We start from the raw sequence: 24210 nt of genomic DNA on the forward strand, positions 1-24210 counted from the left end.
CTGTTTCTCTCTGCGTTGTCTTTGTCTTAGCAGACTTACCCAGATTAATGAACAACAAACACTAAAGAGTCTTCATTTTACCTTTTCTTTCTGACAATGTTTTTAAAGAAACATAAAAAATAGTACGTATAATTAAAACAACTATTATATCAACCCGATCAAACTAAATCCAATTGTAAATACATTTACTTAAAGTGGTAAGCAGCATGTATGAATTACTGCTAAGAAAAATACGAAAAGTACGTACTGTTTTATGGCTCTGATAATGAATGTATAAGTTTCTGGTTTTGTTTTGAAAGGATAAACGGAACCTGTTTGAGTTGACTAGTTTTGTTTTTGGCTATTGTCCCCAATCGCAGGGCGATGGCTGTAAAACGCTACTCGTCTATCTTTTTTTGTCACTTTCCTTGTTTTTGTTGAACTATAAAAGAAAAAAGAGACACCCCAACCCACAATTTTCTAGCTGGACTAAACATCACCCCAATTATTGCCAGAGGAATACCAAAGTCCACACATTTCCACTCGCTAAACTTTTCATTGAACGATGATCGCGACGCAAGACTCAAGTTTCAATCAAAAATTACTTGGCCGAGGGCGACTAAGATGAGTTTTGCACTTCACTTCACTGGTAAGCTATAATCATTGCCTTTGAATCTTTACTTGTTTTATTCTTGAAGAAATCCACGGCGATGTGAGTCGACAACAAATGTGCTAAAGATTTATTTGTTGGCATTACTCATTTAGTAATCATCTCCGCGTGTTTGCCGCTTCTAATGGCCGTTATTCACGTAAAAATGTTTTACCACCATTGATGTGTGACTTGTGAGAACTTTTTTAGTTTCCATCCCTTTTTGCTCTTTAGAATCATATTTGGGGCGAGTGACATCACAACAGTGTTTACCAACTTTTATTAATTAATAAGGTGTCATCCAAGCATAAACTCCTCCCACACACCATGTTATCAGATCATATTTTTCCCAAATCCAATTGTTTTCTTCTCATTTTTTATTTTATCAATGCAACCCTAGCATCTTACTATACTAGGATGCAACTACTACTAGACTTTGGATTTTTAATAAGGGACAGCACACATTAATGAACATATTCATATTCATGTTAATGAACATATAAAATATGCTAATTTACAGTGGTGAAATCCTCCAAGGCAGTGCTGACATGTTCCAAGAAAATTGTATAACTCCGTAATTTCTATGAGCATTTTACAGCATTTGAATAAAGCCATTCATGTTTTTCAATTCTTTGGCTTTGTGCACAATGTACTTCAGGATTAAACACATCTCAGGGCAAGGGTTGGCTTTAAAGTATTTATTGTATTAGTAAATGTATCATTAAAAAAAATACAAAGAATTCTCAAATTGGGACAAATTTCAGACTTTTATTGACTGCCTTCAAATGTAGCATATGCAGAACATAATCCGGTTTCTAAACATTCACTCTTTCTCTTTTGTTTTAGCTAATAATGATGTCTGAATGATAATTTATGTTGAAATGAAGGTGAAATAAGGATGAATGGTGCTGGTTACATTTTATGTACGGGAGGCTCTTAAAAGACACATGCTTCTCAATAGCAACTCTGTTTTATTTATTACATCGGCACTCTTTTATTAGCATCGCGTGCTTCAAATGTGTTTGATCCCAATATAACTGAAATAAGTAATTGCAACTTATGCACCATAATTATGGACAGTCCGCTGATCCGTCCGTCTTCCCGCAGTGCAGGAAACCCAACTGAGACCTTCCTGTGAAAATGTGCAAATAATGCAAGTGGGTCAGTGTGGGAGACACATTGTCATGGCATGCCAATGGGAACACATTCCAGTCCAAGCACACATTTGATTGAGGTCAGGCATAAACAAAAGCGACACTTGACTGACAGACTCAGTCTGCTTAAATGTATTCCCCAAATTCCTCCATTATGGCTCCTATGGGTTTCAGCACACATTATAGAGAGCATGATTTGTGTTGTGGAAATTTACAACACGCCTGTTTCCTTCAAGCGTACACTGACTACATATTATGGATGTCCAATGAGGGATAATGGTTAATCATGAATATGAATGAATCTGAAGACACGACTGTTCTTGTTCCCGTTTGCCAAGTGAAACTGAAAAGAATTTCTTGTGTATATTTGCGGCACTCGGCTTTAAAGTTCCACCCAATGTAGGTATTCCAATTTGAGAACATCAATCATGTCTTTATTATTATTATTATTATTATTTATATTATTTAGCCAGTTGCTTTCATTAAGACACACATGGTTCATCTGTTTTTAACTGGTATACATTACAATTGTTTACAAGTAACAAAACAAAACTCATTATACTTATATAATGACAATAAAAGCATTCAATTCAAAACAAATGCCAGAAAAGGAGTGGTATGAAGAGAACTAATTAAACCTCGCCCCAGCTCTTATTATTTTGGAGTGCCTTTATTCCTCAGACCTCTAATATTTATATAAATTTCTTCGGCTACCGGATAGTCTTAACAGATTTTTTATAAGTGCAATAGAGGAATAGAAACTTATCTTTGCCTCTTGACAAAAATGTTAATTCCCAAAAGTTTGAGGATTTTCTGTTGAGACATTTCAAGACCAGCACTGATCTTTTATTCTTTAGATCGGGACATCAATAGTTCTTTGGTAGCGTGGCCTATAGCACAAAACTATTCAATAATGTTAGAGAGGTATGCTGGATCTTTCATTCATTCATTTTCAATACTGCTTAACCTTGCCAGGATCGCAGGGTGCTGGAATCTATCCCAGCTGACATCGGGCCAAAGACGGCCGACACCCTAGATTGGTCGCCAGTCCGCCGTAGGCCACACATAGATATAGACAAGCATTCGTACTCACAATTACATTGTCACCGAGCAGGAATCAATCCCATACTGCCCACACCGAAGTCAGTCGAAAGAACCACTGTGCCATCTGAATCTGAACGTGTAAAAATAAAAATAAAGTTAGAAATAAACCCAACAATAAATCTAACACTCCAAAATCGCTGACTTGTAAAGCACCGACTGACTTTGTACCGGAATACCAAGAAAAAGGCTTCCACAAACATTTGCTGAAGACGTGTGCTTGCCAGATGACTAAGACGTGCTAGAATGCATGCTTGGAAAGTGAAACAAATAAATTGGATAATCTGACATTGGTTTCCAATAACACCAAGTAGTGAGTGTCTCATTGATAATGCAGCGTTGAAAATGGGACAGTGCAATACCTATACTTACTTACATATACTTTACTGTATCGCGCATGTGAGAGTGAACTCCTCAAGCCAAATAAAATTCAAAATTCGGCCCTTCCATGTGAGTTGAGGCAAAACCAGCAGTCTTCAATGAGGATTGGGTCAGCAAAAAAACGTGACTCTTAGTCACCCTTTTCCTGTTATACGCTTAACGTTTATTTCCTTTTTCATACTGGGTTTATTTTTAGAAAATGGTCTTGACAGGGGTCAGTTCTGCCTGACCTTCTCTGGCTCTGTTCACATCTTGTATACGGCTTCACATGTCCACCCTGTGAGTTGTCTGGACTTTTTAAAGCGTTGACCGCTAAATCTGTGTTTTTTCTTTTTTGTTGTTGTCTATGTGCATTTTAGGTTGTTTACAAAAGAAAAGGAGGCAAGCACTTCTTTGTAGGACTCGTGAATGGAGATCTGGAGGCGTGTTGGCTTTAGCACCCTCTGAAAATGCTGGCTCTGAGTGTAGAGCAGGGCAGGCGAGGGGGTGCTAAAGTTGATCATCTGGAAAAAGAGGCTGCTGTAGGATGGCAGGGTCTGCAGTCTCCTGAGCAGGGGCATAACATCAAGGAAAGGATCTCTCGCTGGGAAAGTCGCACCAAAGATGTTTCGGTAAAGGCCAACCTACTGAATGTCATCCGACTTCAGTCTGAAGGTGTCCTTAGCAATGGATGTTTGAACAAGGGTGCAAGCAGAGGTTTTCATCCTAAAGATCTCACTAAAGCTCAGAGTTTGGCTTTAGATTTTCGGGAATCCCAGACACACGCTAGAAACTGCAGGATTGGTGAAAAATTGGAGCCCCTGGAAAAAAGCTCCAGACAACTTGTAAACCATGGTCCAACAAAAAAGCTGGCGCTAAAACCGGTTTTGCCTTTCTCACAGTCCAACATCCACAAAATGGTAGTCCATAACGCGGTTAAATCAGACTGTGCCCTGGAAGTTGATTTTGTGTCGAAAAATCTACCGCCGCTAACGGACGACAATGAAGATGACATGCCCGCTGGGAACTTTTATACTTCTCGAGGTTTCTGGCGACGCCTCGAAGGAGACCGATTTCATTGGGAGAAAGGCAGAGCATCCTTAGGAGAAGCTCCTCCTAAGCCACGACGCACATTCAAGTATCAAGGAGCTCAAAAGGAAGTGATGCCATTGAACAGCAGAGACCCACACAACAACCAACTTAGTGGGAGAAGTCGCAAGGTGGCCCACCGGCCAAGCTTCCCACCGCCTCCGTGTCCTGTCGTCAGGACCAATGGACTTTCAAGGCATAAAAGTAACAGGTGGGTTAATCAACTAATATTGTTAAATTGGAGCTCCAGTGGAATCTGAGATTCTCAGTTGAGGATGTAAATTGAACAATTTCAAATACCATAAATGTTAGACTCAAACATTCAGTTTGGTTCACGGGCCACATTAATGTCAACTAAATCTCATGTGGGCCGGACCAGTTTATTTTTGGCCTATAAAGTTAACTTGGAGACTGCCTAGCAGGCCACTACCAGCTTGCGGGCCACAGGTTTGACACCCTGGGGTTAGAGCGGTCCCTCAAGTTAACTACAGACGCTCCCCTACTTACGAACGCAATTGGTTCCGAGCGATTGTTCATAAGTTGAATTTGTTTGTAAGTTGATTCAGTGCTATATTTTGTATTATAATTTATGTTTAAGGCCGATATAGAGAAGGTAGATGCTGGGTGAGCTGAGCTCTCACAGCGCCAGGCGTCGGTATTAGCGGCGGAAAGAAGTACTACTCCGAAAAAGGCGTGAAATACAAAATTGGACTTGCGAACATTTTTGGACTTAAATGCAATTTGCAGACATGTTCGTATGTACCGTTGTTCGTAAGTTGAATGTTCGTAAGTAGGGGAGCGTCTGTATATAGTAAGGCTTTTTTCTTTAAAAATTCGACATAGTATAGTAAGGCTAAGAAAGTCGGAGAATAAATCTGACTTCTGATTCTTCTCCTAGTTATTGCTGTGGTCCAGTGGCAAAAATATTGGTTCAGAACTTGAGGTGGGAATCAGGAGTGAGTTCAATTCCACTCTTTGCAATTCACAAATTGTTTATTGAGGTAATGAAAAGGATAGATATAACTTCCAATCACATCATTTCAGAAGTCACTGTGGTCCAGTGGCAAAGACAATGGGTCAGAACTTCAGGTGGACTCAAGTTCAAATCAGAAATGAGTTCAATTCCACTCTTTGCAATTCTCAACTTGTTTATTGAGGTAATGAAAAGGATAGATATAACTTCCAATCACATCATTTCAGAAGTCACTGTGGTCCAGTGGCAAAGACAATGGGTCAGAACTTCAGGTGGACTCAAGTTCAAATCAGGAAAGAGTTCAATTCCACTCTTTGCAATTCTCAAATTGTTTATTTAGGTAATGAAAAGGATAAATATAACTTCCAATCACTTCATTTCAGAAGTCACTGTGGTCCAGTTGCAAAGACAAACGGTCAGAACTTCAGGTGGACTCAAGTTCAAATCAGGAATGAGTTCAATTCCACTCTTTGCAATTCTCAAATTGTTTATTGAGGTAATGAAAAGGATAGATATAACTTCCAATCACATCATTTCAGAAGTCACTGTGGTCCAGTGGCAAAGACAATGGGTCAGAACTTCAGGTGGACTCAAGTTCAAATCAGAAATGAGTTCAATTCTACTCTTTGCAATTCTCAAATTGTTTATTGAGGTAATGAAAAGGATAGATATAACTTCCAATCACATCATTTCCGAAGTCACTGTGGTCCAGTGGCAAAGACAATGGGTCAGAACTTCAGGTGGACTCAACTTCAAATCAGGAAAGAGTTCAATTCCACTCTTTGCAATTCTCAAATTGTTTATTTAGGTAATGAAAAGGATAAATATAACTTCCAATCCCTTCATTTTAGAAGTCACTGTGGTCCAGTTGCAAAGACAAACGGTCAGAACTTCAGGTGGACTCAAGTTCAAATCAGGAATGAGTTCAATTCCACTCTTTGCAATTCTCAAATTGTTTATTGAGGTAATGAAAAGGATAGATATAACTTCCAATCACATCATTTCAGAAGTCACTGTGGTCCAGTGGCAAAGACAATGGGTCAGAACTTCAGGTGGACTCAAGTTCAAATCAGAAATGAGTTCAATTCCACTCTTTGCAATTCTCAAATTGTTTATTGAGGTAATGAAAAGGATAAATATAACTTCCAATCACATCATTTCAGAAGTCACTGTGGTCCAGTGGCAAAGACAATGGGTCAGAACTTCAGGTGGACTCAAGTTCAAATCAGGAATGAGTTCAATTCCACTCTTTGCAATTCTCAAATTGTTTATTTAGGTAATGAAAAGGATAGATATAACTTCCAATCACATCATTTCAGAAGTCACTGTGGTCCAGTGGCAAAGACAATGGGTCAGAACTTCAGGTGGACTCAAGTTCAAATCAGGAATGAGTTCAATTCCACTCTTTGCAATTCTCAAATTGTTTATTTAGGTAATGAAAAGGATAAATATAACTTCCAATCATGTATAGGCGGGCCGCCTCGTGGTGTAGTGGGTAAGTCACCTGCCTGCGACGTGGGTGTCGAGGGTTCACGTCCCGGTGTCGCCAGTCAACGACTGTATGGTGTGAACACCACCAGGAACCCCCCCTCCCAACTGTCTTCCGGTCAGCCGAAGGCTGACCGGAAATATTGTTTTGCTGAAAAAAATGACTAAGTCTTTATTTGAATGAAAAAAGGATTACCCATTTACTGAACTACTAGTGTAGTGATTAGTCAAACGAGAGCGGGATTCAAACCCCATCTCCCACATGGCAGTCAAATCCACTAACTTGAGGTCTGTCTGACCCATTGTCTTTGCCACTGGACCACAGTGACTTCTGAAATGAGATGATTGGAAGTTATATTTATCATTTTCATCACCTCAATAAACAATTTGAGATTTGCAAAGAGTGGACTTGAACTCACTCCAGATTTGAACTTGTGTCCAACTTCAATTTCAACCCATTGTTCTTGCCACTGGACCACAGTGTCTTCTGAAATGATGTGATTGGAAGTTATATTTATCCTTTTAATTACCTCAATAAACAATTTGAGAATTGCAAAGAGTGGAATCAAACTCACTTCTGATTTGAACTTGAGTCCACCTGAAGTTCTGACCCATTGTCTTTGCCACTGCACCACTGTAAAGTTGGAAGTTGTATTTATCCTTTTCATTACCTCAATAAACAATTTGAGAATTGCAACAAGTGGAATTGAACTCACTCCTGATTCCCACCTCATGTTCTGACCCAATGATTTTGCCAGTGGACCACAGCAACAACTAGAAGGTGAAGAATCAGAAGTCAGATTTATTCTCCGACTCTCTTAGCCTTACTTGCTGTCATTTTTTAAAGAAAAAAAGCCTTACTATACTATGTCGTTTTTTAAGAAAAGAAGCCTTACTATACAATATCGTTTTTTAAGAAAAAAAGGCTTCCTCTACTATGTCGTTTTTCAAGAAAAAAAGCCATGCTATACTATGTCGTTTTTTTAGGGAAAAAGCCTTCCTCTACTATGTCGTTTTTCAATAAAAAAAGCCATGCTATACTATGTCGTTTTTTAGGGGGGAAAAGCCATACTATACAATGTCGTTTTTTAAGAAAAAAAGCCTTACTATACTATGTCGTTTTTTAAGAAAAAAAGCCATACTATACTATGTCGTTTTTTAAAGGAAAAAAGCCATACTATACTATGTCGTTTTTTAGGGGGAAAAGCCTTCCTCTACTATGTCGTTTTTCAAGAAAAAAAGCCACGCTATACTATGTCGTTTTTTTAGGGGAAAAAAGCCATACTATACTATGTCATTTTTTTAGGAAAAAAAGCCTTACTATACTATGTCGTTTTTTAAGAAAAAAAGCCTTACTATACATGGTCTTTTTTAAACAAAAAAGCCTTACTATACATGGTCATTTTTTAAGAAAAAAGCCTTACTATACATGGTCTTTTTTGTAAATAAAAAGCCTTACTATACTATGTCGTTTTTAAAGACAAAAAAGCCTTACTATACTGTGTCGTTTTTAAAGAAAATAAGCCTTACTATACTATGTCGTCTTTAAAGAAAAAAGCCTATACTATGTTGTTTTTTAAGAAAAAAGCCTTACAATACTATGTCATTTTTTAAGAAAAAAAGCCTTACTATATTATATCGTCTTTTAAGAAAAACGCTTTACTGTACATGGTCGTTTTTTTTAAATAAAAAAGCCTTACTATACATGGTCATTTTTTAATAAAAACCCTTAATATACATGGTCATTTTTAAAGAAAAAAGCCTGACTATATATACATAGTATTTATTTTTTAAACAAATAAAAGCTTTACTTTACATAGACCACTTTTTTTTAAAGAAAAAGCCTTACGATGTCCAGCCATTCAAGTCATTTTGCATGCCAGCTTTACGTTTGTACCAAATCTCGGGGTATTCTTTGCTCAGTTATGAAGCACGTCTAATAAGATGAATAAATATTTGACATTATCGTCGACAAGGAAAAAGAGTGTCGCCAAACTTTCGTCAAAACATATACAGACGCTCCCCTACTTACGAACGCAATTGGTTCCGAGCGATTGTTCATAAGTTGAATTTGTTTGTAAGTTGATTCAGTGCTATATTTTGTATTATAATTTATGTTTAAGGCCGATATAAGTATATTGAAGGTTTATATAAGTGCATTTGTATGTTTAAGGCTTGTATAAGTAACACGCATTGGTTTGTACTGAATTTTTTTTTTTTTATAAAATGGAGAGAATATGTACAGTACTGTAGAGAGAGAGAGAGAGATTTATGTATTAGAAACTGGCCAAAAGAAGCGACCTAATGACGATTGCACAGTTTTCTTCTTTTTTTCATCATAAATGATGCGGTAGCACTGTATGGCATCATTCAATTGATTTGCAAACTTTGTGCAACGTTCAATATTTGGGTCCTGCTGCTCGATCTTTCTGTTTATAAATGGTACTGACGGTCGAACGATTCAATGCCCGTGAAACGCTCACCACTCTCACGCGCATCAAGCTTCGTTATTATTGCCACTCGTTTCAAATGAAATGGCTTGCCTCTTCCTTGCAACTCCCTCAATAGAAGCCTTTAGCTTTTTACCAACCATATTCAATATTGGATGCATGAGTTATTTAATGATACAAATGAAAAAGGTTCTTTGCACACTGGAGATACATTCACACACTTCCGCATTGCAACGAAGAAGAAGGTAGATGCTGGGTGAGCTGAGCTCTCACAGCGCCAGGCGTCGGTATTAGCGGCGGAAAGAAGTACTACTCCGAAAAAGGCGCGAAATACAAAATTGGACTTGCGAACATTTTTGGACTTAAACGCAATTTGCAGACATGTTCGTATGTACCGTTGTTCGTAAGTTGAATGTTCGTAAGTAGGGGAGCGTCTGTATTACACTTCGTTTCGTCTTTCATTTACTGTAGATGTTAGATTTACATGAATTGTGGTTTTAAAAAAAGCCCTTTGTCTGCATAAGTCTTTCGCTGATGTTGTTCATTTTGTTAGGATTTTTTTTAAGGCCTCGCTTCGATAGAAGTCCCAGATTGTACCCAGATATGATGTCACCTTACCTGCGAGAATCAATCCGTTAGTATTCCAAAATGTAACCTCCCCCTAAATTCTACCGGATTGTCCTTTCTATGCAGGATGGTGCTCTCTCACTGCTATTGACTTACACCATACTCAATAGAGTGTGCACGTCCATGTCCTGACTTGTTTCGCAAATATGACCTCAAGCAAGGCCTGTCTCTATAGCGGTCACACCCATGGGATGATATGGCAGAATCATTCTTGAATATTAAGATGTTTTGAGTTGTTCAGTTCAACTAAGAGTGAAATTCCATTCAGAAAATAGTAAAATATTGGTTCAATCACAGGTGTCAAGCGATTGATTTTCCGGGTGTTTTTAGGTCACTTCCTTGTTTACTCATTAGCGACCCCTGACGGCACAAGATGTCCAATCCATTTTGACAGGGAGGAGCCAAAGGAACAAATTATTTGCCCCACACGCATATTTCCAGCATCGGAAGTGCCAAATCAAAAAAGAGCCTTCATCGAGTGAATTTTTGTAAAGATTTTTAAGTTGGCTGTGCGACGACCCCAAAAAAGGAAATACATATGAATATTATATGTGGGGAACTTCGCTTTGGGTGGCAAGATAATTGTGTAGGTTTCAAGAAAATGACTCCTGAGGAAAACAATTGTATGACAATAACAAGCTAATATACATCGCCTTTGAATGCTCTTTTATTTTCCAAAATTCTCTAGGCGGTCCTTTGAGTACGAAGATACAATTCGTCCCTCTGTGAAGCAAGGCATGCTGGGCAGTCAGGCCAGGCACTCAGGCCTTCACCACGCATATTCTGATGATAACATTTATGAAGACATCATCTGTAAGTTGATCTTGTGTGTGTTAGTGATGGTCTTTTTTTCATTCAATCATCTGCCATATATATATATATATATATATATATATATATATATATATATATATATATATATATATATATATATATATATATATATATATATATATATATATATATATATTTATTGTTATTGAAAAAAAATAAAAATTAAAGTATTGACTCAATAATTGTCATTGACGCCAATAGATGTCGAATCGACTTTGTCTGGGATCATTCGATCGGTGCTATCCCCCAGGTCAAATTATTACATCAATCGCCGCCAGTGAAACACGATTATTCAATGCCAGCCTTCCCAGATCAAATTGATTTGGTGTCTATGGCAGTGAACGAGTTAAGGGCTGCCCACAACAACATAATCCAAGTGTTTTGTAAAATATATCGTACATTTTTCATTTAAAACATGAAAAAAAGACGAATGGAAAATTAACTTTGGACTGCATCTGATTAATTTTGATTAAAAAAATGTAATTGCCTGACAGCATTAGTGTATATGTATATGCATATGCATATGCATATGCATATGCATATGCATATGCATATGCATATGCATATGCATATGCATATGTATATGCATATGCATATGTATATGTATATGTATATATATATATATATATATATATATATATATATATATATATATATATATATATATATATATATATATATATATACACACACACATTCACTGCTGAAACAAACAAAAAGAAAATGTCCACTAGCTGCATGAAAACTAGAGAAAATCAGGTTTTGATCAGATTGGATTGTTATGATACATTTTAATGAGATTTTGATTCTAAATAATGGAGAGGCATTGTTTAAGTGACTACCTCCATCTACTGTTTAAGCTTAGAAATGCAATAAAATGTAAGCTAATTAAAGATTCTTTTGTTGGCCACGATCATGGGTGTTTTCAGCATTTGTTGCGGGACAATAAAAACTGGGAAGTAGGCCGCAGTTTAGACACCCCTGATTTCGGCCAAGCTCAAATTTCATTTTTTTGTGTTTGGACTCTGAGCTGAACTTGGTATAAAGTCATGCTGTTGTTTGTTGTTCATATACACATAGAGTACCAAAAACAATTGAAGGAATGCATCATCAACCATCCTTTTCCATTTTATTATACTCATATTGCTTGACTATATGCTGCTGATTATTCTTGCTGATTCCCATTCGCGACAAACTGGATTTCAACGCTTGAGTTTATTCGACTTTATACTCGGCATTTAAATTTCTCCCATTCGTTTGTTTATCCCCAGGTGAAGTGACCAGAGATAATAACCCTTATGAGGATGTCAAGCTATCCCATACGTGTCTCCCTCTCGTCATCATGCCTCATAGCTCAAAGGTAAGGAGTCAATATAAGGAAGTTTGCACTTTGAATATTTAAATCTAAAGACAGAGGAACCTATGTATTTATTGTTACCTGCTATATCTAAAATATGGATGTTGCGTTGATGTTGACTATGTTAAACTGAGGGAAGGAAGATAGGCTTTCAAAGCCATAAGTTTAAAAAAAGTGTCATATTTTTCTAACAAACCTCTTGGGGTCGGTTCTCAATTACTCTTATTTTCAGTAATTGTGAGTTTCTGACCCTATCCCCACGTGATTTTGAATTCTAACAAACTGTTTTACAGCTCCACACGAAACCTCAAATCATACAGAGGGCTTCTGGCAATGTAGCGGGGAGGACAATGCCAAAATTAAGGTCAACTGTAGGAGAAAGTTCCAAGCCTGCTCCGCCTCAGCGTATAAAAGCGTATAAAATTCAGAAGACACCTCAGGTAATACTTTGATTTTGGCACCTTTCACGTGACAGTCAGCCCGTCACACAGTAGTTTGGCAGCAATGTAGTCAGACAAGTGACGTCATTTGTTTCAGTGGAGGAGACAAATGGAGGCGGGGTCATGCAGAGAAGGAAGTACAAGACACTGAACAAATATAAAGATACAAAGATAGTGGTAGAGCAACTTACCGTATGTGAATAAAAGGTTATAACAAGACATGCGTCATGGCGGTAGAAAGTGACTTGACCGAGTCCTTCTTTAGCAGTAAGGTACTGTAGCAATTTACTTTCAAAAACAACAAGAAACTCAGATTTTCCTATGTTCTATTACTTTTTTTCCACAGAACCTGCCAGGCTTACATATTTTAATAATGCTCGTGTCAGGGATTTATTACAATTCAGTTCTGTTGGGGAATAAATGTACTTGATGTTTTTTGTTTTTTTCAAGAGACAATTTCAAAAGACAAACAAGTTATTAGTGTTTAGCACATTCATGCATCCAGTGAATTGCCTTTATTAGATTCGAAACTTGTTCCCCCAACAGTCTATTAGTGAATGAAGGTTTCTTCCTTCAATGATGCTGTTTGTTCCTATTTTAATGATGTATTATTAATCTTTGTAGTCACTTTATTCCAAATAATACAACCTGTTGGAACCATATTGTTTATGTAATATGTGATGTATTTGGCAGGGGTTGGGTTTATAGTTATTTCGTTATCGTTGACTTGTATCGGTATTGTTGTATTTCGTTATTTATAATCAAATACTACTTTATATTTAGATTAACTCAAATTAAATAATATTACTAAATATAATACATTTATAAAGATGGCACCCTTTGTGTTTTTAATGGTCTACCTGTGCCCGTCTGTTTGCTCTTTCCACCTCACAGTACGTTAATAAGATCGAGACGATATTTGATGATAAACGAGGGAGGAAGCGAGTGAAGAACCAAGGAGTTTCAATGCGAGGTGACAAACGCACACCACAGACCTGTACACATACGCAGACACACCCACACATGCGCAATTTCCCTTAACTTTACATTACCCATATAGCCAACAGTAAATTAACAGTTAAGAGAAAGCCAAAGTAGTCATTCAATTTGGAAGCAAAGCCCAATTGTTTGCTTTCTGCGACCATTTTTCTCCACCACTACATTTGGCTGATGTCTCCCTTTTAACTCAGCAGGGGAGACGAGTGGAACGGAGAGTGACCCCGAAGATGGCATCAAAGGTATCGTGATGAGGGAGCCAATGAGTTTAAGAGAATTTAAAAAGGCTCTTTCAAAGTGTTAAAATGTCAAGTAGACTGAAGAAGATGTAAGAGTAGGAAATATTGTATTTCAACGATAATAGCAATTAAGCAAAACACAATCCGTCATAGCATGAAAGTAGTGCTAGTAATATGTCATGATAATTATGTTATATTATTAGGATATATACTACGTTTTAGAAAATGTCTATTTCAGTGGTTTCCTAGCTTCTGTTGGTGGTCAAAATTGGTTTTGAAGATATATAAACAAAGACGTACTTACCCACTTTAGCTTTAACCTTATCGATATCTAGTCTGCTTTGGAAACTTTTTTTCTTCAGGAATCTGACTCTGTGATTATGTGCAGGTATTAGGAGATCAATTCACAAACTGTCAACTTTGAAGCGCAAGGGAGCCTACCGGACTCTGGAGAAAGACCTGATCCAGGCACAGCAGCAGCAGCTCTTTCAAATGTTCGTGGTCGTGTCTTTGAGGAAAGGCTCCCCAGCAAACACCTACTCTCCTGAAATAACTCAACAGTTCCCCAAAATGGTTTGTGACTTCTGACTTCTACTGTTGATTCTTTCTGCATGTGGTTCAACATTTTTTTGTATATATTTTAAAGTACACCTTGGATAACCAACATGAATCCGTTTCAGTTTGAAAAGTCATCCAGACTTTCCAAGGAAGCTGAAGATCAACTGAAGGTCATTCCCAAATTTTGCTTCCCTGACATACGAGACTGGAAGCCTACGGCATACACGCCAAGGTCAGCTGTAATGAACATTGAAAAATCTTTAACAATAACTTTGTCGACTCAACGTTGTCCCTTGATTTTGTACAGCGAAAATTCCGAATGTAACTATGTTTCTATGAATCCCCATATGACCATCAGAGCGTTCTGTCTGTGTTCTCAGCAGCGCCCTCTGGCGGTCAGATGTGAATGAAATAGAACTGAATTCCGATCCTTGTCAGTTTGGAAGCCTAGAGTTCAAAATGCCTGACTAAAGTGATTTTGCGTGTGTTTTCCCAGCGAGACCTTCTCCTTCGTCCTGACCGGAGAAGACGGGAGTCGCTGGTTCTGTTACTGCCGTAAGATCCTGGTGAGGCACTTTGGCGTGATGTTTTTGCAAAGACATGGCAGGCGGCCAAACGCTTACTTCACTCTCCAGGCGCAGTGCGTGTGAATCGCAGACCACATGATTGAAAGCGAGAAGAATTTCTCGTCTTATGTCTTAGCCATCAAGACACTTTCTTCACCACGTAGTCTTTCTAGGTTTAAATTACTATGTGGCCTTAGTTTGGGGTTTTTCCTTACTGGCGTAGATTTGTTGTTTTACATTTGCTGCCTCTGTCATAAAAAAAACACTTGTTTTTATGTTGCTTCTGGCTATAAGTGCTTCTCAACCCATGTTGTTGAGACTTGTGTGATTATACATAGTATGTCTGCTGAGCTGTTGACAAATGAGCATTGATACCAAGGGTGTGTCTGACATATGAAACTTTTGTCTCCTTAAAGCCCAGCGGAAAGGGTAAAAGACTCCCTGAAGTTCACTGCATTGTCAGCAAGCTGGGCTGTTTCAACCTGTTTGCTAAGGTAAAGTAAGGACACCCATTGCAGCATTAAGCACTCTTTATTCAGAATAATCCTTACAACATACAACGGTGTATTTAACTCCTTGACTAATTGACAGCGATAGACGTCCAATCCAGTTCAAATGCCCTCTACTAGTGACAGATTGGTTTTAATTAGAGATCCTCGCTCTGCAGATTTTGGAGGAAGTGGAGCGGCGCCGAGAGATCGCCCCAGCACTGGTTTACCCTTTTATGCGCAGCGTGATGGAAGCGCCTTTCCCGGCTCCAGGTCGTACAGTTACGGTCAAGAGTTTCTTGCCTGGCACTGCGAATGAGGTACAGTAAGCTGCAGGAGAAAGGGTTAATGAGCACTTTGGTCTCTCTTAAGCACTCTTCCCTGTGCGAGGCTGTCTGTGGTTGCAAGGTTACATATAAACGTTTACAATCCTGGCAAGAAAGAATTCAGAAAATCACCTCGTTACGTGGTTACGTAACAAATGATCAAATATGATTTTGTCCTTCAAGATAATAATAATAATAATCGGACATAGGCCATGTCGTCATTACCACAACACAAAAAAGCCTACTTGTCATCACACGCAGAAACTGCGTGTGACGAAATTGATGGTGCTTCTCCATAAGCTACGTTTAATCGGCAAAAGACCTAAATAAGTGTAAGTTACGGACTTGTAATTTGTCATTCCGCTGTTGTGGATACAGGTCGCTTACCTCTCGATTACATACAGGTCGCTTACCTCTCGATTACCGCACACTGTCTGCCACTTACCTTCCTTCAAGTCAGCTAGTAGGAGGCAGATCACCAACCAAACATCTATTCATATGCCGCAGAAGGGAATGTGTGTATGTTAGCGCGAGTTTAGATGTCTGATGGATGTGGGGAAAAAACTGTCCTTAAGCCTATTTGTCCGAGCTTTGTGGGACCTATAGCGTCTGCCAGAGGGCAGCAGCTGGAACAGATTGTGACCAGGGTGGTAAGGGTCCCCTATGATGTGCTTGGCTCTGCTGAGGTAACGCGGGCTGGCAATGTCTTCAAGTGAGGGCAGAGAGCAGCCGACAATCCTCTGGGCAGTGTTAATCACTTTCTGCATGGCCTTTTTGTCTGCCGCCGTGCTTCCAGCGTACCACACTGTGATGCCGTACGCCAGGATGCTCTCTACAGTGGTTCTATAGAAGGTTCTCAGAAGATTGGAGCCCAAGTTGTTCTTCCTGAGTACCCTGAGGAAATGGAGTCGTGTCTGAGCCTTCTTCACCACTGCCGTGGTGTTTGTAGACCATGAGAGCTTGTCCGTGACGTGGACCCCCAGGAATTTAAAGGACTGGACCCTGTCTACACATACTCCATTTATGAGGAGTGGGGCCAGATCTGTGCCGTGTTTGCGAAAGTCCAAGATTATTTCTTTAGTTTTCGTGGTGTTCAGTGTGAGATTGTTCACCGAGCACCACGAAGACAAATTGTTGACCTCATCTCTGTAAGCCGACTCATCCCCTCCTGAGATGAGTCCGACCACAGTGGTGTCGTCAGCGAATTTGATGATGGCGTTAGACTGGTGGGTGGGTGCACAGTCGTAGGTGTACAGGGAGTACAGAAGAGGACTCAGTACACAGCCTTGAGGGGAGCCAGTGCTTAGTGTAATGGAGGAAGAGAGGTGGGGACCAAGTCTAACAGTCTGTGGGCGGTTGGTCAAGAAGTCCTTTATCCAGCAGCAGATTGAAGAGGATAGTCCAAGGTGGGAGAGTTTGTCAGTCAGAATGTCCGGTTTTATGGTATTGAAGGCTGAGCTGTAGTCAATGAAGAGCATCCTCACGTAGTTCCCAGGGTGTTCCAGATGGCTCAGTGCTGTATGAAGAGCAATGGCAATAGCATCATCAGTGGACCTGTTTGCCCTATAAGCAAACTGGTGAGGGTCAATTGAGGGAGAGATTGTATTCCTGATACACAACGTTGTATGTTGTACACGAGTTCCACAATTTGACTGTAGTTGATCATTTTTTGGTGCTTCTAGTCATGTGGTTGATCGTTTTTGATGGTTGTTTGTCGCTCAGGATTTAGAGTGGCGCACGGTGATTTCAAATAACTATAACATAAAAGCATTTATCTGCTCATCTTGAAATGTATACGAGGTCACGAGTGTATCACTTACTTACGGGTTTGAATAAAACAATGAAAGCGTGCAAACCTGCCAAAAGTTAGATTTGTAATTAACATAAAGTGCACCTCAAGAAAAAACAGCATTGAGCATTAGTCGCAGGTCCAGCCAGACTATGAAAAAGTACCACTTATACCTAGAAAATCCAGTAAATATAGTTTGAAGATGATTTGCGAATCATACTCTGTCACAATGTTGGAAAAAAAATGCATATCAGTAAACATGACATCGCTTTCATTACAGGTTCTGACTTTGTGTCGTCCCGTCGACTCCAGATTAGAACACGTGGATTTTGACACACTTCTCCGTTGTCTCAGCGTGGGGAAAGTCCTGGAGGTGTTTGCTTCCCTTCTGCTTGAGAGGAGGGTCATCTTTGTGGCTGAAAAACTCAGGTGAATCCCTTGCTGCCAGCACCGGACGAACACACGTCCGTGTTTTTCGCTTAATCCCACTCCTCCGTGAATTATGAATCTTGCTTCGATGTTTGCCAGTACGCTGTCCCGTTGCGGCCACGCAGTGCTGGCGCTGCTCTACCCTTTCACATGGCAGCACACCTTTGTGCCCGTGCTGCCTACCGGCATGCTGGACATCAGCTGCTCCCCTACGCCGTTCCTCATCGGGGTGCTGGCGCCTTCTTTGCCCCAGGTGTTAGAACTACCTATAGAGGAGGTAAGTGGAAAGATTCCCTGCATACAAACGTGAACGATGTTCAGTGTCTTTTCTATCTGTTTCTGCAGGTTCTCATCGTGGATTTATGTGCGGACGAGTTCGTCTCTCAGGTGTGTACATTATTCCTTCTTTTTTTGCGGATAATCTAAACCAGAAATGGCTGCGATAATTGAAAAACCGCAAAGTAGGATCACCCCTTTTATTACTACGTTTTCACGCCTATACAAAAATACAAGTACACGAGTACAATTATCAAGAAGTGTATTTATTAAATATTACAGTTATAAGCATATGAAAAGACTATTTTATAAATATCTAAATATAATGTATATACAGTCGTACCTCTACTTAAAAAAAAAATTGGTTAGACTTTTTTCGTAACTTGAAAATTTCGTAAGTAGGTGTACTTTATATGTAAATTCTCTATTTCATTCCACAGTCCTCACACAACTCACAACTAAACCCCTTAAAATTGGCCAGTGTCCCAATTTTGAATGAAAGATGAGAAAATTATGAGGAAATTATTTATTAATGTCTTAAAATAAAATAAAAAGTGCCCTGCGCCACTGAAATATCTCCCTCCGTGGCCGTTATAAATGAAATACCAATGTTTGTCTGCCAGATGGTGGCAAGAACCCCTTCTACCAAAAGCTGTCCACTTTGTAGTACATTTTAGACTTTTACGTGTGCCCTGTGTGTGTGTGAAAATATGTGCCACGTTGCATTTGTAGTTTTTAATCGCTTAATAAGGGGAATTCAAAATAAAATAATGGATAAGGAAATGCATTTACTTTTGGGGGGGATTTCGTAACTTGGATCTTTTTCGGATCTCGAGTCAATAATTTGCATATGAAAATTTTTGCATTCGTAAGTAGAGGTATGACTGTATTAAAAAATCGTAAATACTGTACTGTACTATACCATTGCATCTTTTTGTGTGGCTTGTGGAAGTAAATCATGCACATCCACTTAATTTTTTTCAAAAAAACAAAAGGTGTATGAAATTTGTCTCCTCGATGAAAGACCACATATTAAACAGTTTGCAAAACTAGCAAAAATGATGCGCTGCCGTAAACCTCAAGGACCTCCGAAAAAAAATCAACAACTAAAGTGGGATAAAGACATGTTCGGAATTGCAAGGGAATGAACATGAAAAACTTGAAAAACAAAATTTGGCATACCAACTCTTCTGATACAAAAGGGGTGGGAAAGCAATCCATTTCTGTGGCAAGTGAGCATTTGACAAATGATAGTTTTCTGAACTTCAAGCAGAAGCAACAGGGCTTCGCCTGTTATTTTATACCAGTTTTATGCCGGCCGGCTAAGCGATACAAAGACCCACTGACTACATGTGCATGATTACCCATCTTGGAACAAAAAATGATTCTATTAACATACCTTGAGTACAACATTGCGCCAGCAAATTGAAATTCCTGATTGTCATGCAGCTCGGAGACGAGGACTGCATCCTGCCGAGTAAGCTGCAAGCAGCATTAGAACAGATCCTAGAGGAGCGGGAAGATATTCTCAAGCAAGACGGAGATACGACTGAAGGTTTGTATCGCGTAAAGGTGTCACTCTTTGGTGTTAGTCTCATTTGGAATTTTGGAGCACTGTATGTGCTTTGTAAGAGTCTTCTTAATCAGCTGTTCACAAATCAGATCATGTAAACATTGTTTTTAAAAATTGATCCTGCGATATATATCGATTCAAAATCCATCTAAAACGATCTTCACGCAAGTTTTTTGGGGTGGAGATAAACAATAGGTGGCTACACTTCCACTCCTAACCACTAGTAAGCAGCATGAGGCCGATGTGCCTTGCAGTATGGAGAAATAACTGCAGAGGAGTTTCCTCTAAGCTGCGCATGTTGCTGATGACCACACATAGTGTGGGCATGTGGTAATTGTGCTTGGACCCAAGAGGGCGCTGTATCCCAGCCCAAGTCCCATATATTTTACCACATAAATGTAGGACTTGTGCTGGTTTGTATACATGCTATGCGCGAGCTAATGTTTTGACCTGACTTTTTTTCTCTCCAAAATAACTGTTCTTTATTGAGTGCTATACATTCCTTAAGATGTTTTATTTTCATATTTAAAATCCTGCATAAAAGCTGGTTTTCACTAAAAACTAAGAAAAAGTTATAATGAAGGCCATATGCTGTTCAAACATAAAACATGTTTACTTTAGTTGTGAATGTTTCAGAAATAATCTAATTATCGAAATGTATTTTTTTGTCCATTTTGATTATTTTTTCCAAAGCGATCTTAAAAAAAACCCATCGCAATTATCATCTTAAAGTGTAGTATCGGGATTAATCAAGATCAAATGGAATCATCAAACGAATGGTATCGCCAGATATGAAAACATCATTTCGAAAGAAAAAAACAAAAACAAAACTCTTACATTCCTTTTTATCCCCCGTGCAGACCAGACGGTGGATCTGTGCTCCCTGGTGTCGGAGGCTTTTGTGCGCTTCTTTGTGGAGCTTGTGGGCCATTACCCCCTCCACATGGTGGAGTCGACCAATGGGAGCTGGGAGCTTCAGCGCGACACTTTCCGCAAGTCTCACCCGTCGCGCGGCGTCCGGCAGTTCCTGCAGCTCTTCATGGAATCTCAGATGTTTGCCGGCTTCATTCAGGACAAAGAGCTGCGCAAGAGTGGAGCAAGAGGTATCGTTGAGCTACGAAAAAGGAAAAAATTGGGGGACTCTGTTCCTGTGGCATTTCCTACTTCTTGTTCATGTGGTTTTCACTTTAAACGTCAATAAATGTGTGTTCAAAATATAGAACATTTATTTGAAAAAAAAACATTTAAATTCATCTATAAAATGTCCAAAAATCTAACATTCATCATACATCATTGAAACAAGCAAAATCTTGCTTTGCCCCCCCTGCTGGTAATTCCGTGTCATGCATCTTTGTCAAGTTCTACAAATTTCATGGCCACACTTTTTGACCACATGGCATTAGGCACTGAATAAAATTCATAATGTACAAAAAATGCATTACTACCAAAAAGACCACCAGACAATAAAAAAATAGATTTTTGAATAATTTTGGAGGTTTATGTGATTCCTGCTGATAAAACTGATGAGAATGACTGTTGTCAATATAGGCAACATCGTTTTAAATGAAAAGATTTTCAGATGGTGGTGTGCCTTGACATTTTTTCCATGCAGGTGTGCCATAGGTCAAAAAAGGTTGGGAAACATTGTTGTAGTGTATTTGTCACACTGAGCTTAATGCATGTTTTCTCCTCTTCAGGGTTGTTTGAAACTAGAGTGGCTGAATACTTGGATTCTTCTCCTGACCCAGAGCCAAGCGGGGTGAACAAGTTTTTTAAAGGACTGGGTGAGGCTTCTTTTTTTTTAAATGATTATTAAATGAGCAAATGTTTACCTTACGTCATTGTTGTTTGTTTCATTCAGGAAACAAGATGAAGCTTCTACAAATGAAATAATTAAAAAGACCAAACAATACATTTTTCCATTATCATTTAAAATATAATTTAAGGAATGGATTCAAATGGAAATGGTTTATGTTTGAATGAATTTAGTACCGTTTGTCTATGTAGAGCGGCACAAACACTCCCTCTGCTTGACCTCTCGTTTTTTTATGTTTGATTGTAACCATTTTTCTTTTGGTTTAAATATTGCAAATTTACAATGAATGCAGCAGGTGTGTTGTATTTCAGTCTTAATCTGCATGCAAAGTTTAAGATGCTATTTTAGGACCTGAATAACGTGTAGTTTTGTACAAAGTCATGTAACGCACAATATGTAGGAGAAAAAGTGTTTGTATTTAATCTTAATATTGAGATTTATTGTCTGACTGGTGTCAAAACGAGTCTCCCCTCTCCCTGTTTAAACTGGATTTGTACATATTTGTTTGGTTTTATTACATTTTGCACATTAAGAACCTGTGAACGTTTATTTTCAATCTTTTTTAATTAAATTTTCATGTGTCCTGCAGCAGTGGGCAAGATTTCTAGCTGTCTTTGTTTGTGTGCACTACCGCCCGGGCTGTTTGAAGGTTGTTTTTTTTCCAAAATCTATTGATTCACGACTTAAACAGAATGCTTCAGCACTCAAATTAGGAGAAATGCAGTCATAGTAAGCGTAGCCGTGAAGACGCAATCACGAAAGACGTTCACTGTATGTATTTATAAGAGAGCAACCAACTTAAGTATTGGCAGTAATATATTTATTTAATATAAATAAACACGTAAAAATAAGCATAAAATATGCAAAATCAATTTAAATATAGAATTTTTTAAAATAGAAAGCAAAATCAATGGAATTAAAATGATTTTTAAAAAATAGAAAAACATGCTGGTTACAACTCCAAGTAACACTCAAAGGTTGCTTACTTTTTTTTCATAGTGTTTAACATCTATCATTGACATCAATAGCAGTCCAATGAGGACTGGCTGTTAATTGTAATGTACTAAATGGCAGCCAATTAGTGCCCTGAAAAGGTTAAATCCTTATATATACTTACTGTACATGTTAATAGTGATTTGATCCACAAATGTGACATTTAGAAGCCTGTTTAACGCACGTCAGAATGCCCGGTACACGGTCGATTGGTCGCAAGCCAAGACCGGCGACCAATCGACCGCACACGGAATGTCCTGGGGAAAAAAAATGTCATCATCACTGTGGCCTTCTGGTAAGAGAAATATTGACTCATGAGGATTTATTCCTTTCCTTGTCTGGATGAATGTGTCAGTAAGTTTATTTCTTTTAGAAACGTGACTGTTGTGCAAAACCATAAAGATAAGTTTGATGGCCTGGTGTGATATAAAGTCAATTGAACACAAGCCTTGGTGGGTTGTAAACTTGTTCCATTTAGGCATTCAACTACCACGTCACAGCTCAAGCCAAAAAAAAGGACATACAGATGAATAATTCTGGATAACATTAAGATTCGACAGTCCTTCTGTAAACACGTTCTCCTCTCATGCGCATCCCTTTTACTCAACTCCTCCTGCCAAATTATTTAATATAAAACCAGGATTTTATCCAAGCTAGTGTTATTCTAGGAAGAGGAATCTCAGAGCCATTTTTCAGTAGTTCCTCGAAGCGGCCGGGATGAAGCGCACCCAAATATTTCTTTGTTGATATGACACAGCATTAAATGAGTTAAAGTTACTGAATAATCCAGTCGTAGGGTTGAAAGTATGGTGTAATGGCTTTAAGGAAGAACATACAATTGTGGCAATGATTACATTTTTTTTCCACTCACTGCGGCGTACAAAGTTGTCATTGTTTGAACAGTTTCGGGATTCTCATTTTCCTGGATGGAATGAGTAATTCAAAACAATTTTAATGACTATCAGAACATACATTGGGATCAGGCCTGGTTTTTGCAATGGGCAGTGTAGGCAAGCGCCTAGGGTGCCATCAAATTGGGGGCACACTCAGAAAACTATTTTGTCTAGATTATCCCTCATGTCGCATCACGTTAGTAGCTAATTTGCAGATGGGGCATGGGATAAGCGGTACAGAACATTTTTATATGTATATTACATTAAAATGAGACTCATCGAGATTATTCTGCTATCACTTGTCTCATACAGATGAAATTTGACGAAATGTTCAACCTAGCTTTTTACTTCCCTCTACAGCTGTTTGTCAAATGTTTGCTTTTTTGCTACACAAAGACGAATCACTCCGTCCTAGCTAAATGCAAAAATAAAGTTTAGATAAGTAGCTCCATCTAGTGTTGAAACTGAGAAGTGCAACAGAGTGGAGGCTGTGCTCAAGCTTCATGTGCGGGCCTCGTCCATTAAACTTTGGGAATGGTTTGGAGGCCAATAAAAACTGGCCCTGGGGCCATATTTTGGACACCACTGTTCTAATACTATACCGCATACAGGTACGTCTACTGCACATGTGTCAAAGTGACGGCCCGGGGGCCAAATCTGGCCTGCCGCATCATTTTGTGTGGCCCGGGAAAGTAAATCATGAGTGCCGACTGCCTGTTTTAGGATCAAATTAAAATGAAGAGTATAAATGTATCTTAAATTTCCTG

The 24210-nt window shown here is 38.8% G+C and overlaps 2 protein-coding genes across 6 annotated transcripts in view; one reads left to right on the forward strand and one right to left on the reverse strand.

The window, feature by feature from the left end:
* The first annotated feature begins 315 nt into the window (after nucleotides 1-315).
* dennd2c (DENN/MADD domain containing 2C) lies at nucleotides 316-22158 on the forward strand. Of its 2 annotated transcripts, none has more exons than XM_077608914.1 (19): nucleotides 316-628; nucleotides 3624-4543; nucleotides 10559-10683; nucleotides 11976-12064; nucleotides 12355-12501; nucleotides 13396-13474; nucleotides 13692-13739; nucleotides 14125-14309; nucleotides 14417-14526; nucleotides 14791-14860; nucleotides 15277-15354; nucleotides 15528-15668; nucleotides 17744-17892; nucleotides 17992-18169; nucleotides 18238-18279; nucleotides 19618-19723; nucleotides 20602-20844; nucleotides 21439-21525; nucleotides 21603-22158. In XM_077608914.1, exons 2-19 carry the CDS (start codon nucleotides 3714-3716, stop codon nucleotides 21632-21634), a joined length of 2739 nt encoding a protein of 912 aa, XP_077465040.1. In that variant the 5' UTR covers nucleotides 316-628; nucleotides 3624-3713; the 3' UTR covers nucleotides 21635-22158. The 2 variants fall into 2 exon arrangements, with proteins under 2 accessions (XP_077465040.1, XP_077465045.1); XM_077608919.1 differs by having other exon boundaries at nucleotides 13695-13739.
* Nucleotides 15373-24210, reverse strand: part of ptpn11b (protein tyrosine phosphatase non-receptor type 11b) — a 44339-nt gene continuing 35501 nt past the window's right edge. For 2 of the 4 annotated variants that reach the window (XR_013303146.1, XR_013303143.1), the window contains 3 exons: nucleotides 20579-20822; nucleotides 19568-19674; nucleotides 15373-18186 (listed from right to left, as the gene is read on the reverse strand). The gene's annotated coding sequence lies outside the window, so the exon portion shown is untranslated. The remainder of the gene's footprint in view (nucleotides 18187-19567; nucleotides 19675-20578; nucleotides 20823-24210) is intronic. The other 2 variants (XR_013303144.1, XR_013303145.1) reach the window with 2 other exon arrangements.

Source organism: Stigmatopora argus, chromosome 1 (genome assembly GCF_051989625.1).
Source record: "Stigmatopora argus isolate UIUO_Sarg chromosome 1, RoL_Sarg_1.0, whole genome shotgun sequence".
Lineage (NCBI taxonomy): Eukaryota > Metazoa > Chordata > Actinopteri > Syngnathiformes > Syngnathidae > Stigmatopora > Stigmatopora argus.

What these genes read in the sequence shown, in the direction of transcription:
- dennd2c (XM_077608914.1), top strand. Translation starts at nt 3,714, where the DNA reads ATGCTGGCTCTGAGTGTAGAGCAGGGCAGGCGAGGGGGTGCTAAAGTT. An exon ending in GTTTCAACCTGTTTGCTAAG is followed by an intron (nt 15,355 to 15,527) that starts GTAAAGTAAGGA and finishes CTCGCTCTGCAG; the next exon opens with ATTTTGGAGGAAGTGGAGCG. An exon ending in TTTGTGGCTGAAAAACTCAG is followed by an intron (nt 17,893 to 17,991) that starts GTGAATCCCTTG and finishes GATGTTTGCCAG; the next exon opens with TACGCTGTCCCGTTGCGGCC.